Source organism: Pelophylax lessonae (assembly GCF_965119305.1).
Source record: "Pelophylax lessonae genome assembly, chromosome: 12".
Taxonomy (NCBI): domain Eukaryota; kingdom Metazoa; phylum Chordata; class Amphibia; order Anura; family Ranidae; genus Pelophylax; species Pelophylax lessonae.
In genome coordinates this window covers 178862230-178878220 of record NC_138779.1, presented here as the reverse complement: position 1 = coordinate 178878220, position 15991 = coordinate 178862230, and the positions used below count along the sequence as shown (strand labels likewise).

At 46.5% G+C, this 15991-nt stretch overlaps 1 protein-coding gene across 1 annotated transcript in view; it reads left to right on the top strand.

The window, feature by feature from the left end:
• Window positions 1–15681, top strand: part of BCL2L12 (BCL2 like 12) — a 43139-nt gene extending 27458 nt beyond the window's left edge. Inside the window, exons 5-6 of the mRNA XM_082274254.1 lie at window positions 6252–6521; window positions 15167–15681. Coding sequence (XP_082130380.1) covers window positions 6252–6521; window positions 15167–15214 — 318 coding nt within the window. The 3' untranslated portion in view covers window positions 15215–15681. The remainder of the gene's footprint in view (window positions 1–6251; window positions 6522–15166) is intronic.
• Window positions 15682–15991: the final 310 nt, after the last annotated feature.

Here is a 15991-nt window from a genome sequence, read left to right as displayed (position 1 = left end):
GACCAGCAGCTGGCTCAGCTTCTCAAAGAGCCGCTGAGAGCCTGAGCCAGCTGCTCCTGCCCCTCCACAGCCCAGCACTCCAGTGAGCGCTGGAGGGGCATAGCAGAGTGCTAGTGACTGACAGTCACCTGCTCACTAAAGACTGAGAGATGAGTTGTCTAGATGTGGTGGAGGACAGATGCAGCATCGGATCAATGCTGCATCCACCTAGGTGAACATGAATGTTTTTGTTTTTTTAAATCCTTAGCTTTTGTTTTAATGGAGACCTGAAGGTAAAAATCGACTTTAGGTCCAGTGGTCCATGGACCTACCCTTATTCCACAAATACCCCTTGCATTGCAGAAATACTTACTGGTATGTACAAGATTCCCTGGATGCTGCCTTCCTTCCACTTTTACCTGTTCACTGTGCTGATTTTTGAAACCTAGTCTAACAGAATGTGGCTGTGAGCGAAAAAATTACTCTCTTCCCAATCCTGTTTTTGGCCTCTACTCTAACATCCTTTACATCAGGGCTCTCACAGTAAGGGTGCTACCAAGGAGGTCAATGCTGTGAGAGCCCTGACGTAACGCGTATAGGGGGCGGAGCCTGCATGCCAATCGTCACATCTTCTCCTTCTTCCTGTATGATGCAGCCTGCTTATGCACGCGCTGCTGAGTGCTACTGAATGCAAGTGCGGCCAGTTATTTGAATAAACTACCTTACCAGTTAATACGGAGAGCACTAGATTTCTCTTTATTTATTCCCCATGTACTGTGTGACCTGAGACCTATGAAAGGAACTGTGGATCCCCTTCTCTGTGGAATGCTATTTTCTAACTCCCCCAGTGAGGGTGCAATGCTGTTATAGACCCCTGGTGACTCTTGGGTCTATATATAAGGTGAGAGGCCATGGTTGTTGGTGAAGGGATTTTACACATTCACTGAGGTGTTTACTACATCCACTACTTTTGGGACTTATTTGAAGGATCTTGCTTTCAGTCACTGGATTTTGCACATGTACGATTTCATGTTAAGAACAGCACCATTGTTTTAAACAGTGTGTTTGTTCATACACTCTTTTTTATTTGAAGGATTTTGCTTTCAGTCATTTGATTTTGCACATGTATGATTCTATGTCAAGAACAGCACCATTGGTTTAAACAGTGTGTTTGTCTTTATGCTTCTTTATATATATATATATATATATATATATATATATATATATATATATAATATAATTTCTTCTTTTTTTTTTTTTTTTCATATTTCTATTTGTGCACGTATATTGATCTGGCGCAACACTGTATTTGTTTGATAGTGTTTTTGTTATTAAGCATTTTTTTTTTAAGATGAATAAATACAGAATGGTGGTCATTACAACTGTTTAAAGGGGAACTGTTATTAGATTTCACACTTTATAGCAGAGGTCTCCAGACTTTTGAAACAAAGGGCCAGTTCACTGTTGTTCAGACTTTAGGGGGGGCTGGATTGTGGCTATTAGGGGTAGAAAATGTCCCGGGCCCAGCATCAGTGAAAATAAACATGGCCTCAGGGTTGGTGGCTAGTAGGAGGAGGAATAATACCCCACTATTGGCATCAGTGGAAGGAATAGTACCCCATTGTTGGCATCAGTGGAAGGAATAGTACCCCATTGTAGGCATCAGTGGAAGGAATAGTACCCCATTGTAGGCATCAGTGGAAGGAATAGTACCCCATTGTAGGCATCAGTGGAAGGAATAGTACCCCATTGTAGGCATCAGTGGAAGGAATAGTACCCCATTGTTGGCATCAGTGGAAGGAATAGTACCCCATTGTTGGCATCAGTGGAAGGAATAGTACCCCATTGTTGGCATCAGTGGAAGGAATAGTACCCCATTGTTGGCATCAGTGGAAGGAATAGTACCCCATTATTGGCATCAGTGGAAGGAATAGTACCCCATTGTTGGCATCAGTGGAAGGAATAGTACCCCATTGTTGGCATCAGTGGAAGGAATAGTACCCCATTGTTGGCATCAGTGGAAGGAATAGTACCCCATTGTTGGCATCAGTGGAAGGAATAGTACCCCATTGTTGGCATCAGTGGAAGGAATAGTACCCCATTGTTGGCATCAGTGGAAGGAATAGTACCCCATTGTTGGTGTCAATGGGAGAAATAGTTTCCCATCATTGGTGTCAGTGGCAGAAATTGTGCCCTATTGTTATTGTTGGGAGAAGTAGTGCCCCAAGGCCCGGGTAAAGGCTAGCAAAGGGCTACAGTTTGAAGACCACTGCTTTAGCTACCAGTTATTACTTCAAAGAGTCCATGCTTTTCAGTCAGAAGTGATGCAAGTGGTTCAGAAAAGGCTGCCTCTGTGTACAGTGAGAATTAAAAACTATACATAGAAACAAGGCTTTTAGCACATGCTATTTAAAAATTCTGACTGTCTTCTTTAAAGAATAAAGTTTCCCATAGACATCAGAGGGTGGTTTTATACCTATGTAGCTAAAAAGAAAAAAAAGTCTCATTGCACTCTTTAAGTTCAGGCTAATCAAACCTTAAATCCTCGAATATGGATCCTTATGAGGATCCATGGCCAGAAGGAACTTAAAGATGTACCAAAGGGGCTCCAAGTCCAGTACTCCTATGGAGTCTGGGTTCCAGTGGGATGGATCTGGGTGGAATACATCAGTCAGCAGCTTTAGTGAAGGTCCATGTGGAATGTAACATAGGAGAAGATGTGAGGATGGATTGATGATGGCTCAGATCGTGGTGCAGCAGGGCTCATCAGGTCTGGGAATCCTCAATAACCTCTAGAAAACAAAATTGGCGACAGCGAAAACATCAATATGAGCCTATATCATTTATTAAAAGCACACTTGCATATAGGTAAACAAAGGGCTGCAAAATTGTGAAGATGGTGAAGAGCAGCACAGGCCAGTAAAAAAAACTAAATGGACTTCAAGACAGCCAGATTGATGCTCTGCAGACTCTGTAGTGGGGTCTCCAGCTGGGAGTGGAACGTTCGATGTGGAGAGGAAAAGGGGAGCGATCCTTCATCCCAGTGCTGTAGCAGGAGGATACTTATTAATACCTTGCAGACTCTGTAGTGGGGTGCTCAGTTGAGGTGAGCAGATCTTTCACCTATTGGTGGTGGTCACTGAAGGCGTCATTAAGATGTTTTGTCACCTTGAATGCACAATGGTGTTTTTTTTATGCTGGACTTCATAGACCTATCACATATGGACTGCTTATGATTAGAGTGATTATGGCTTAATGTTATTTTTTTTTATTTTATATATATATATAATATGATATGTCTTTTATACCAGCAGATCAAAGCCAGTAATGTAGCTGTGAGAGTAAATTGATTATGATGGATTAAAAAGGGCCAATCAACTGGCAGGGGAGGGGATGGATGCATGATATTTAAAGTGATTGTAAAGTCTTGTTTTTTTTTTTCACTCTCCCACCTGCATTACCAGCTTCCAGCCACTGATATAAAAGAAACCCCCTCTCCATGATTGGGCATACTTAAAAAAGGAGGCGTGACTTTGAAAACATGTTGTACACGCCACCTTTTTTATCCTCAATGGTTGCCACTTTGATCCAATAAGCCTGCACACACTGCCTACCCCTCTGGCAGTCCTGGAATCTGTGCATGACAGCTGTTTGTACCGGCCGGCTGCTCTGCTCTTCACCATCTTTACAGTTTTTCAGCCTTTCACTTACCCATATGGAAGTGTGCTTTTATGCTTTTAATAAATGATATATGCTCATCAGGGCCGTCTTTATTCTTGATTGGACCATGGGCAAAAATTTTCTTGGGCCCTCTTGAATCCACTTATCAACTATTTGGGGGCTCAAGGGGCAGCTGCTTTGGGCCCCACAACAATGACTAGACCCGGGGCAGCTGCCCCTTTTGCCCTGTGTTAAGACAGCCCTGATGCTCATCTTGATGTTTGTGCTTGGGCCAATTTATGTTTTATACATGTGTAGAAACCAGGCTACCTTAAAGTAATTATAATTTTTTTTTTTTTTTTCTCTTAAAATACCAAACATGTTATACTTGCCTCCTCTGTGCAGTTGGTTTTGCACAGAGCAGCCTGGATCCTCCTCTCCTCGGGTCCTTCTTTGCTGTTCCTGGCCCCTCCCTCCTGTTGAGTGCCCCTACAGCAAGCAGCTTGCTATGGGGGCACCCGAGCCGAGTCTCAGCTCCCTGTGTCCATTTAGACATGGAGCCCCATTTCTGCCCCCCCGATTGGCTAACGGACTTTGATTGACCACAGCGGGAGCCAATGGTTCCAATGCTGTGTCTCTGCCAATCAGGAGAAGAGTCCTGGATGGCCTGAGGAACTCGTGGACATCACTGGAGGAAGATGGGACTCAGGAAGGTACTAGGGGGTGCTGGAGGGTGTCTGCTGCACACAGAAGGTTTTTCATCTTAATGCATAGAACGCATTAAGATAAAAAACCTAACTTTACAATCACTTTAAGCTGGCCATACACTGTTAGATTTTAGAACAGCTTTTTGTGAAGGATCAATCGACAGAATATTCAATGCGCCCATCATTGACTCCTTTACAATAGTATTACACAAATACAATGCAATCATTTTTTTTCCCTGACTTTGGGCCACATTAGCAGAATTTTGTTTGTTCACATAAAAAAAGAGAATTTTTGCAATCATCACAAGTTTTTAAATGTTCTCGTCCATACAGTCAAAAATGAATGCTGATTTTTACCCATTGACCATTAAAGAATTGAATGCAACTTTTACAGGGTATGGCCAGGTTTAGATTACAGAATTGATGACAGACCTTGCTGGGGCAGCTTATCGTTTGGGAAACAATAGGGCTTAAAGCGGTGTTCCAGCCTCCCCCATCCACAAATTAAAAGTCAGCAGCTACACATACTGTACACATACTGTAGCTGCTGACTTTTAATATTAGGACACTTGCCAGCAATGTTGGCACCGCAGCTGATGTTTCCATCGGCTGCCATGTGCTCCCGCCGCCATTGCCAGTCAGGGAACCCGGCAGTAAAGCTTTGCCTACTGTGCATGCGCGAACCGCGCTGCGCATTCGAATTGGCGCGGCGGAGGAGGGGTCCTCACTTTGCCGCTGCGCCATTCCTGGAAGTGGGGAAGGGTACCTGTCAAGGGAGGAAGCAAATGAGCGGAAGTTCCACATTTGGGTGGAACTCCGCTTTAAAGGGGTTGTAAAGTCAGAAGGTTTTTTTATCTTAAAGCATTCTATTCATTAAGATAAAAAACTGACTGTGTGAAGCAGCCCCCCTAATACTTACCTATGCCCCCCTCTATCCAGCGATGTCCACGAGTGCCTCAGCTTTCCGGGACTCTCTCTCCTAATTGGCTCCTGCTGCTGTCAAACTCAGTTAGCCAATCAGGAGAGAGATGGGGCGGGGCCAAGCAACAGCTCCATGTCTGAATGTATACTTGGAGCTGCACCTCGGGAGCCCCCATAGCAAGCTGCTGCTGTAGGGGCACTCAACAGGAGGGAGGGGCCAGGAGCTGCAGCCAGGGACCCGAGAAGAGGAGGATCTGGGCTGCTCTGTGCAAAACCAACTGCACAGCAGAGGTAAGTATAACATGTTTGTTATTTTATAAGAAAAAAAAAAGAGACTTTACCATCACTTTAGTCAAATTTTCTTGTTTAATGTTTTTGTATTACGTTTTTCCAATGTACTTGAAAGAAGGGTTAGAAACCCCAACATGGTACATCCCGAGATCATTACACATTTCAATTACTCGATCAGATTTGCCACATCTATTCTTTTCTTCTCAGAGTAAGCTCCTACATCAACCTGTAATAAGGAATTATTGTGTTACATATGCAGATGGCCATTGCATTTTATGGGGTGTAGAAAGGTGCTGTAATTATTCATCTTTGCTGCACCTCGAGGTAAATCCTGATCTCTTTTTAGGAATGGTCACAAATCTAATATTGTGAAAAAAGTAGGTCAGTGTGTGTTCCATGGTTTTGGCACTGCCCTCATTCTGAGCCCACTGCAATGGAGCATGAGTGGGATGTTGCACAGGACAGCGTCATGTGACTAGAGACTGCAGTTGTGCTATACTCGGTTTGAGAGCCTTGCATAAGTCTAGCAGCTTGGCTTTTTTTAAAAAAAAACAGAGGAAAATAAGTTGAGCAGACTTTCTGGTTTGGCAGCATGCCCTTTTTCCATTCTTGAAATGATTGACCTTTTCTTCAGTTTTTGTAAAAGTTATGATGTGTAATAAGATTTATTCTCTTGTATTTTTTTTTGTCTAGATCAACAAAGATCCCTTTCTCAGGAACACACTCACTAGAATGTCATATGGCAGCTTCTTTCAGCTTGCAGAGGTTTTCACAAGCCAGGCAGAGGTTGAGACCAGTGAAGTTGGTACCAGCGTGAGCCCTGAACTGACTAAAATCGCCCTGACAATGGAACTGACAAGGAAAGTAGCAGGAATCAACAGTCACGCCGTTCACCAACTTATGGGCTACAGCCTTCAGTACATGGACATGTTTGTACCATGGCTGCAGAAACAAGGAGGCTGGGTAGGTATTTCTGTACATTGTCTGTAGAGGTTTGCATACTGCTCTGCGCTTGTAAAATCACTCCTGTTCTTGCTTAACCACTTGCCAACCACAATACGTATATACTCTATATGTTGCGATGTTTTGTTTTGCAAGTGGTTTACCGGGGTTATGGCTTAAGCTATCAGCCCTAACCCCGGGATTTTTTTCAGCTGACGGCTCGCTTTCTTAGGAAAGCGATCCAAGTGGCTCCTTAGCCACTGGATCGCTTTCTGAAGCAGTTGGAAGGATCCGACGGTGCAGCCGGCTGGTCACAGAGGCAATGAGACCAGATTGTCTCGGATTGCCTCTGTGACCTTGGAGGACCGTAGCGATGTCATGACGTTACTTCCGGTCCAGGGTGGAAGTTAACGTTTTCTTTTTTTGCTATAAAAAAAAAAATCTAATTTTTTTTTCTCTTTTCTCTTTTATCTTTTGCTTTTCAAAGATCTCTCCATAAAGAGGACCTATCATTCTTCTTTCTTTTACAAGGGATTGTTACATTCCTTGTAATAGGAATAAAAGTGATTTAAAAAATAAATAAAGGGACAGTGTAAAAATAAAAAATAATTAAGAAAATGCGCATGCATATGTAAATGGTGTTTGCACCACACGTGTGAGGTATCGCTGCAAATGTTAGAGTGAGAACAATAATTTTAGCTCTAGACCTCTGTAACTCTAAAGAGGTAACCTGTAAAAATGTTTGAAGCGTCATCTATGGAGAATAAGTACTGCACTTTGTCGCCCTTCCACGAGTGTGCACAATTCCAAAGCGTGACATATTAGATTTCTATTTACGCGGCAAAACATCATCTTTCTGCTGGACTGGGCAACAGACTGGATATCCTAGATCAGGGGTGGCGAACAAGTTCGACAAAAGGAGCCAAAATTTTAAACTGTGAGAGTCAGAGAGCCACACCACGCAGTGACCTGCCAAAACAGACAAACACTCACACAAAAGCATATAACTTAACATACATGTCCCCCATCAGAGACCCCTGCACAATAATGTCCCCCATCAGAGACCCCTGCACAATAATGTCCCCCATCAGAGACCCCCACACACATAAATGTCCCCCATCAGAGACCCCTGCACAATAATGTCCTTATCAGAGACCCCCACACACATAAATGTCCCCCATCAGAGACCCCTGCACAATAATGTCCTTATCAGAGATCCCCACACACATAAATGTCCCCCATCAGAGACCCCCACACACATAAATGTCCCCCATCAGAGACCCCCACACACATAAATGTCCCCCATCAGAGACCCCTGCACAATAATGTCCTTATCAGAGACCCCCACACACACAAATGTCCCCCATCAGAGACCCCTGCACAATAATGTCCTTATCAGAGACCTCCACACACATAAATGTCCCCCATCAGAGACCCCCACGCACAATAATGTCCTTATCAGAGACCCCCACACACATAAATGTCCCCCATCAGAGACCCCCACGCACAATAATGTCCTTATCAGAGACCCCCACACACATAAATGTCCCCCATCAGAGACCCCCACACACATAAATGTCCCCCATCAGAGACCCCCACACACATAAATGTCCCCCATCAGAGACCCCTGCACAATAATGTCCTTATCAGAGACCCCCACACACATAAATGTCCCCCATCAGAGACCCCCACACACATAAATGTCCCCCATCAGAGACCCCTGCACAATAATGTCCTTATCAGAGACCCCCACACACATAAATGTCCCCCATTAGAGACCCCCACACACATAAATGTCCCCCATTAGAGACCCCCACACACATAAATGTCCCCCCATCAGAGACCCCTGCACAATAATGTCCTTATCAGAGACCCCCACACACACAAATGTCCCCCATCAGAGACCCCTGCACAATAATGTCCTTATCAGAGACCTCCACACACATAAATGTCCCCCATCAGAGACCCCCACGCACAATAATGTCCTTATCAGAGACCCCCACACACATAAATGTCCCCCATCAGAGACCCCCACGCACAATAATGTCCTTATCAGAGACCCCCACACACATAAATGTCCCCCATCAGAGACCCCCACACACATAAATGTCCCCCATCAGAGACCCCCACACACATAAATGTCCCCCATCAGAGACCCCTGCACAATAATGTCCTTATCAGAGACCCCCACACACATAAATGTCCCCCATCAGAGACCCCCACACACATAAATGTCCCCCATCAGAGACCCCTGCACAATAATGTCCTTATCAGAGACCCCCACACACATAAATGTCCCCCATTAGAGACCCCCACACACATAAATGTCCCCCATTAGAGACCCCCACACACATAAATGTCCCCCATCAGAGACCCCTGCACAATAATGTCCTTATCAGAGACCCCCACACACATAAATGTCCCCCATCAGAGACCCCCACACACATAAATGTCCCCCATCAGAGACCCCCCCTCCTCACCTGCTGCTGTTGATATGCGCAGGGGAAGATGTCAGCGGGCGGCTGTCTCGGCTGAGCTGAGCTCTCGTCAGTCACTCAGACACGTGACAGGCAGCTGAGGCGGGAGGAAGACACACGGGTCCCCACGCTCTCTGGCCCGTGCAGTGTTGGGAGATGGGAGACGTGATGTCGCAGCCTGGGGGCGGGACTACGCTCTTGGAGAGCTCTCCTCAGAGGTCCCGCAGCATCCAAACTTGGCAAAGACTACTAGAGCCACAGTATACCAAATAATAATGATAACCAAAGAGCCGCATTCAGTTTGGCCGGGAGCCGCATGCGGCTCGAGAGCCGCGTGTTCGCCACCCCTGTCCAAGATCCTTAAGGTCTCCCCAGTCCGGCCGTGGGCCGCACTGGACGGGGGCTGGCCGGTGAGTAAACGCTTCGCGAGGGCACATAGCCCTGGTCACGACCCGAGTCGCAGCGTACCTCTGGCCCACAGCACCCCCATTCCAAGATGGGGCGGTGGTCTGCCTGGAGTGGTGCCTTCCCAGTTCCAAGGTGTAGTAAGTAGTGCCCCCCCTCTCTCTTGGTGGTCTTTCGGGGTGAACGTGGACTCCTCCCTGGGATGGCTGGACCCCCGGGTTCCCCTCCATTCCCCCCCCCAGCCCCTCTAAACAGTCACTGTGGGTCTTTTGGCCCCCAACCTCCCCGGGTGCAGTAGGAGCTGGCTTTGCCACATGCTCCAGAAGGTGGGGTTGGATGTGAATGATGCTGACCGGGTTGCAGAACGCGGGGTTTTGAGCGGGTTCCCTGCCTCCTCGGGGTTAGTGACTGGGACAGGGATGTCCTTTGGGCTCCCTGCGGCGGTTGTTGGGCTGGGGAAGCAGATGTTTTATCATCCGCGGGTACACACCTCGAGCAGCCGAATCGGGCTAACAATTTAGGCCACGGCTTTGTGGCCTACTCGCGGCTGACAATTCAAGCTGTCCGAGCTACTAACCAAACTGTCTGAGCTGCTGACGGGCATCTGCCTTCCCCCCTGCTGCCCACCCTCCCCCCGCTGCCCTGGGTGGTCGGCTCTGATGAGGTTTGTGTCCTGGCGGCAGAGTGCCCTCAAAATTATAGGCTGCGGCTTGTGGCCTACTGTGCCACACGGCTGCTTTGGGCGCTGTCATTGGGAGCGGCCTCAATAAGTTTAGCTGAAGCCCCCAATTCTCTCCCTGGGCATCTGCCGGACTGTGAATCTGGGAAAATGCGGCTGGGTCCTCCACTGAAACTTAGGCTGCGACCTGCTGGGCCATATGGTCATCCTGGCACCTCCCTTAAACTGGATGGCGCTGTGGGGGCGCTTCATTTTTATTGACAGTGTAGCAGCCATTATTGTGTGGGCAAGGGTACACTGCCTGCGCGTCCGCATCACAGCGAGCGCTCCCCCCCCCCCTTAGGGCTTTGTCCTATTATGTCCTCTGTGAAAGGCGACCCTCTTGCTTTTTCTGCGGGGTCTAATAGGTGGTCTTTTTGTGGACCATTGGCTGGCGTCTCCTTGCGGGACTGAGGTCGGCGTCCTCCCCTGCTTGTTATGTTTTCAGGGTGAGCTTAGTATATAGCGACCCTTCTGGGTTCTGCGTCCACGAACTTCGAGTGCTCCGAGAGTGAGGGTGATTCCTTTTTTACCGCATATGCGCATGAAAAGGCGCTGGTGGATGCACTGATTGTATCGGTGCAGGAAATTTTAAACATGGGGGATGCAGCTGCGTTAGAGACACCAGTCCCCTTGGTGCCTGCAGATCCTCTATAACGGTAAAGATTTTCCCGCGTACTGTGACAAAAAGTGTTTCAAGTCAGTGGAGTTGTCCTAAACGCTATATGGCAGTGCCTAAGCGTTTCCATAGACAGTATTCCTTTTGAGGAGTCTCTGTTGAATAACTGGGCAATTCCACCTGTGGTGGACTCTCAGGTCTCCGGGCTGAATAAATTCACCCCAACTCCTTTTGACAGGAGAGCCGAGACTTTGGTCCGCCACATGTTTACTGTGGCCGGTTTGGTCCTTAGGGCAGTGTTCACTATAGCATTGGTGTCCCAGACTTTAACGGAGTGGGCACAGATTTTGCGCCAGGATCTGGAGGGGGAACAGCTTCTCCCTGCCTTTGCGGATCTGACAGACCAGCTAGTCCAGGGGTTGCAAATCGCCTGGGATGTCTCTCTGGATGAGACTCCCCTAGCCTCTAGGCTGTCCGTGACAGTAGTGGTCCTTCGGCGCAGGATATGGCTGAAATGCTGGTCTGCGGACCAGACTTCCAAGAAGGCCTTATCTGATCTTCCCTTTGTGGGGGATCACCTGTTCGGATCCTCCCTGGATGATATCATTAAGCAGGATTTCAAGACAAGGGATCTAAAACGATAAGGACCTCCTCCGGACCCGTGGATCTCCCTGTTTCAAGACAAGTGAGTCCACGAGCTGCTTCGGTCCGGCTACAAGAGCGAGTTTCGAGCTTATCCTCCAGAGGAGTTCTTTCCTTCCTACCTGCGTTTATCCCCAGACCGCCTGCAAGGTCTCTTCATTATACAGGATTTATATAGCGCCAACAGTTTGCACAGCGCTTTCCAATATGAGGGAAGACAATACAGTTACAATAAAATTCAATACAGGAGGAATCAGAGGGCCCTGCTCATTAGAGCTTTCAATCTAGAAGGGAGGATCAAGTGAAACAGAAAGCAATAACTGTGGGGGATGAGCTGACGGAGAAAATGGAAGTACAGTTGTTATGTGTGGGTAGGATAGGCTTCTCTGAAGAGGAGGGTTTTCAGTAGACTTGCTACTACAAGGGGTGATTGTTCCAGTCTCCGAATCGGAAGGTTTTTTTCATGGGTTTTATTCAAACGTTTACAGATCTCGGAAGGAAAGCGAGGTTTGTCCAATATTGGACCTCATAGCTCTGAACCGCTTGTGCGGGTACAGATTATCCCGAATGGAGTCCATTCTTACAGTAGTGGCCATCCCTACATCAGGGGAATCTTCTGGCCTCTACCGATATCAAGGACACTTAACCTTCAGCGGGCAAGGAGCATTATCAAGAGGTCTTGCCTCAGCTCCTCGGGTCTTCACAAAGTGTTGGCCCCCGGTGTTGGCATTGTTGTGCCAGCGGGGGATTGCAGTACTGGAGTACCTGGATGATCATCTTCTGCAAGCAGAGTCCCTGACTGCTCTGAAGGACAACCAGGAGATTACTGTGCGTACTCTGCAGGAGTTTGGTTGGAACTTAAACTTCCAGGTATTGGCTCTGGTTCCGTCCACCTAGTTGGACTACCTGGGTCTGCTCTGGACTCTGCTTTAACCAGGGTGTTCAACCCATGGGACAAGCTCTAAAATCTGCAGGATGAATTCAGCTCCTGTTGTCCAGCAGTCGGTCGTCTTTCAGGACTGGCATGCAGGTGTTTGGACTGATGGTGTCTACCTTTTGAGGAGGTTTAGTTTGCGCAGATCCTCACGAGACCTCTGCAAAGATATTCTTGTCATGTGGAGCAAGAATCTACAGTCTCTAGACAATCTCTAAACCTGTTGAGCCGGGGTACGAGAGGGTCTCTGATTCATTGGCTTCGCTCTCCAGTGCTTCAATAAGGAAAATCTTCCTTCCCCTGTACTGGAGGGTGGTCACCACGGATGCCAGCCTGTCCGAGTGGGGTGGTGTTTTTGGCACAGATTGTGTTCAGCGGGTCTGGACTCTGGAAGAATCCAGACTACCGATCAATATACTGGACATTTCCTCCAGAGGTTTCATCAGTTGTGTCTCTGGTGGGGAACTTCCAATGTGGTCCTGTTGGTCTCTGGTCTCAACAGGAAGGTGTTTAGGTTTGTGGCACAGTTTTGGGATCTTCTGGCCAACACCACAGACGCACTGGTGGCTCCTTTTGGGGCCAGTATCGTCTTCTAAATACGTCTTTCCTCTTCTAGAACTTCTGCCTAGATTCCTGCATAGGTTAGAGACAGAAGGGATTCCGGCCATCCTAGTGGTACGCAGATCTGATCTGGTTGGTCACCGATGCTCCTTGGAGGCTTCCTCTTCACCCCTGCTCCTTTTCAGTGACTCTGAGTTTGGCTTTCCTCCAATGAGGTGTTGAGCAGCGTCTGGCCTCTGGTACCAGGGTCAGCCTTGGTGGTTTTCTTTCAACGTCCTTTGGCTACGCATTCTTTGGTTCGCACCTTTTTTCAGGGGGTTTGCCACTTGGCTCCCCCAGTGCGGTCTCCATTGCCCTTGTCCTGGTCATTGACGGACACAGCACCAACCCCTCTTTGAGTTGGGTCATATGTTCTTCTGACACTACATGTTACAAAACTGAAGACCTATAGCAGGAAGTGGAAGTATGCCGCCTGGGACTGCCTCATAGTTGTAGTCAAACCTTTTTCTGCCTAGTGTCCTACTCCTGTAGGGGGCAGCATAAACCCAAGGTTCAATAAGATGGAGCTGTGTCTGTCAATGAACATCAGAGAAAAGGATTTTACGGTAAGACAAAAATCAATTTTTTTTCCCCTGAAAAAATTGCACTTTATACTTACCTGAAGCCCGATCCATCCAAAAAAAACTAGATTGTTGAATGAAAGAAAATTACTTGATTCCCCCATCCACACATTGGAGTTGGATGGGGGAATCCCTCCCATTGGGCTATTCTATTCTGATAAACTTGTGTCAACCAGCATGCCCATATGCAGATTGAAATTCGGCTGCTCCCTGGTGAACCTGATAATTTCAATGTATGGCCGGCTTAAGTGTGGTAGTTTGTTGTAAGAGGTATGGAGTTTGGAAAAGATGAGTGTAATTCTATTGCATATACACGCATCTGTGAGGTTGCCAAAAGGCCATCCATAGATCAAGCAAACTGGTTTTTGAGCTTGTGTAGGTACGTCTGTCTCCATGCAGATAGGGTGGGGGATCAGGCGCAATGCTTGTTGTGGTATTTCAGATGATCATGCACTGGATGGTTGTTGGATCCCAAAACTATATAGAATAGCAGGTTTTTGCCCAAAGAAAACTGGAGGATAAGACAGCAGAGGTGATTTAGTCTACACCATCAATGCATTTTATGGCATTGTGATGGCCACTTTATCAGAATAGGTGTACAGAACACTAAGGGGAAGATTAAAAAAAAATGAATCAACTATAGCATATAATATATAAACATCTAGCATAACAATAATTCATTGAAATAATCACTGAGATTTGAGATACATTGGATAACATTTTATATTGTATTAACACCCATTACAAATACTGTTAGGGCTTATTTACACTTGCTTTGACTTTAACTTTAAAACATTAAAGTGCCTTCCTCTTCAGCTTGCTTTTTTTTTTGTGTTTTTAATGCTTTTTTGAAGCTTTAAAATTAGGCTTGACAGATGCCCCCTGCTTGTGTGTTGATTTTTGAGTTGTTTTAAAGGGGCCCAGTAGAACCCCAGCTCATTAGTTCCCCTGTTCAGCAGATCCCCAGCTCATTGGTACCCTCGTTCAGCAGATCCCTGTTCAGCAGATCCCCAGCTCATTGGTACCCTCGTTCAGCAGATCCCCAGCTCATTGGTACCCTCGTTCAGCAGATCCCCAGCTTATTAGTACCCACGTTGAGCAGATTCCCAGCTCAATAGTGACCCCCCAGCTTTGCTGATCCCCACTCAGTAGTATCTCCCACTCCAGTAGTAACCCCCAGCTCTGTTGATCCTCTGGTTTGCTAATCCTCCTTTCTTTCTGGCCCCCACTCACCTCTCCCTATATTACTCTCATGCTGCTCACCACTTGTGACATCTGCTCAGGGCCAGCAGAGCCATAAGGGGGTTTAGGCAGTCACCTTAGGGCACCAGGATGGGAGGGTGGTAAATTCTGAATCCCCAGCTATTTGCTGGGGATTCGGATTTTTAACTGCTGCAGACGTGATATTAATTTTGTTTGGGTACAGCGTTGCATGACCACGCAATTACCAGTTAAAGTAATGCAGAGCTAAATAGAAAAAAATGGCTTGGGCAAGAGGGGGTAAAAACTTCTGGAGCTCATGTGGTTAAGAACCTCTTTTTTTAAGTTGATCAGCTTGCCCTGCATAGCCACCAATTGCACAGATTCCCCGTGGAATCCTTGGTTGCACAAACCTATAAACTTGTCATTAATTTTATGTCTGTGGGTGACCCAACCAGATATTAAATGCTTTCTTTCTTCTCTCTTCCAGGAAAATATCGTGTCTCATGGAGATATTTCTGACTTGCAGATTGATTAGTGATCGTAGTGAATACCTACCTCAGTTGCAGACCCTGTCTAATGGGACAGAAGAAATCCCATTCATCTTGTTTTGACTTCTTTGGACTGTCCCGAAGAAAAGACTTACACAGTTTTTCTACATTTGGCAAGCTGCTGACAATACAAGCACTTCCTTTAAGGTTGTTTAAGGGAATCTATTTTGCTAAGTATTTTATGACCTGTGAATGAGACCTATATTTGAAATCTCAGGAAGCAAATCTTTCAAACTTTGAAACTTTTAAGGATTTGATAACAGAGACTTTTATGAAATGTTGGCATCTGCTGGCATATGCCACTTCCTATTTTTTAACAGCAATCCCTATCCTCCAAGTGAGGCGGGTTGAATGTCTATTTTTTTATACCACTGTTGACTTGGTTTTGTAGGTTTTAAAATTGTACATTGATACCTCTTTAAAGGTTTGCGTTATCTAACACTGATATTGGTTGGGTTCTGCTTGAGCTGGTGAGTTCAGTCACCTACAACTTTCTTGAGGGGACGCTAGCAGTGAAGTGTCTGCTCCAGATTTCCTGGCTCTGCCCTTTTTAAGTAGTTCTTACTCTTCCAGTTGGACGTTTTCATTTATTTTAGGGCTTTTTCATACTTGTGATGGAGTGTAGTGCACTCTGATGAGTAGTCTTTGCTGAGATCGCTTTTCAGGCCCTATTTGTTAGGTGGTAAGGAGGCTTCATACCACCTTCTCACAGCCTGATTTAATCCTGTGATGCCACATTACTGCACTGCAATCGCATGCATGGC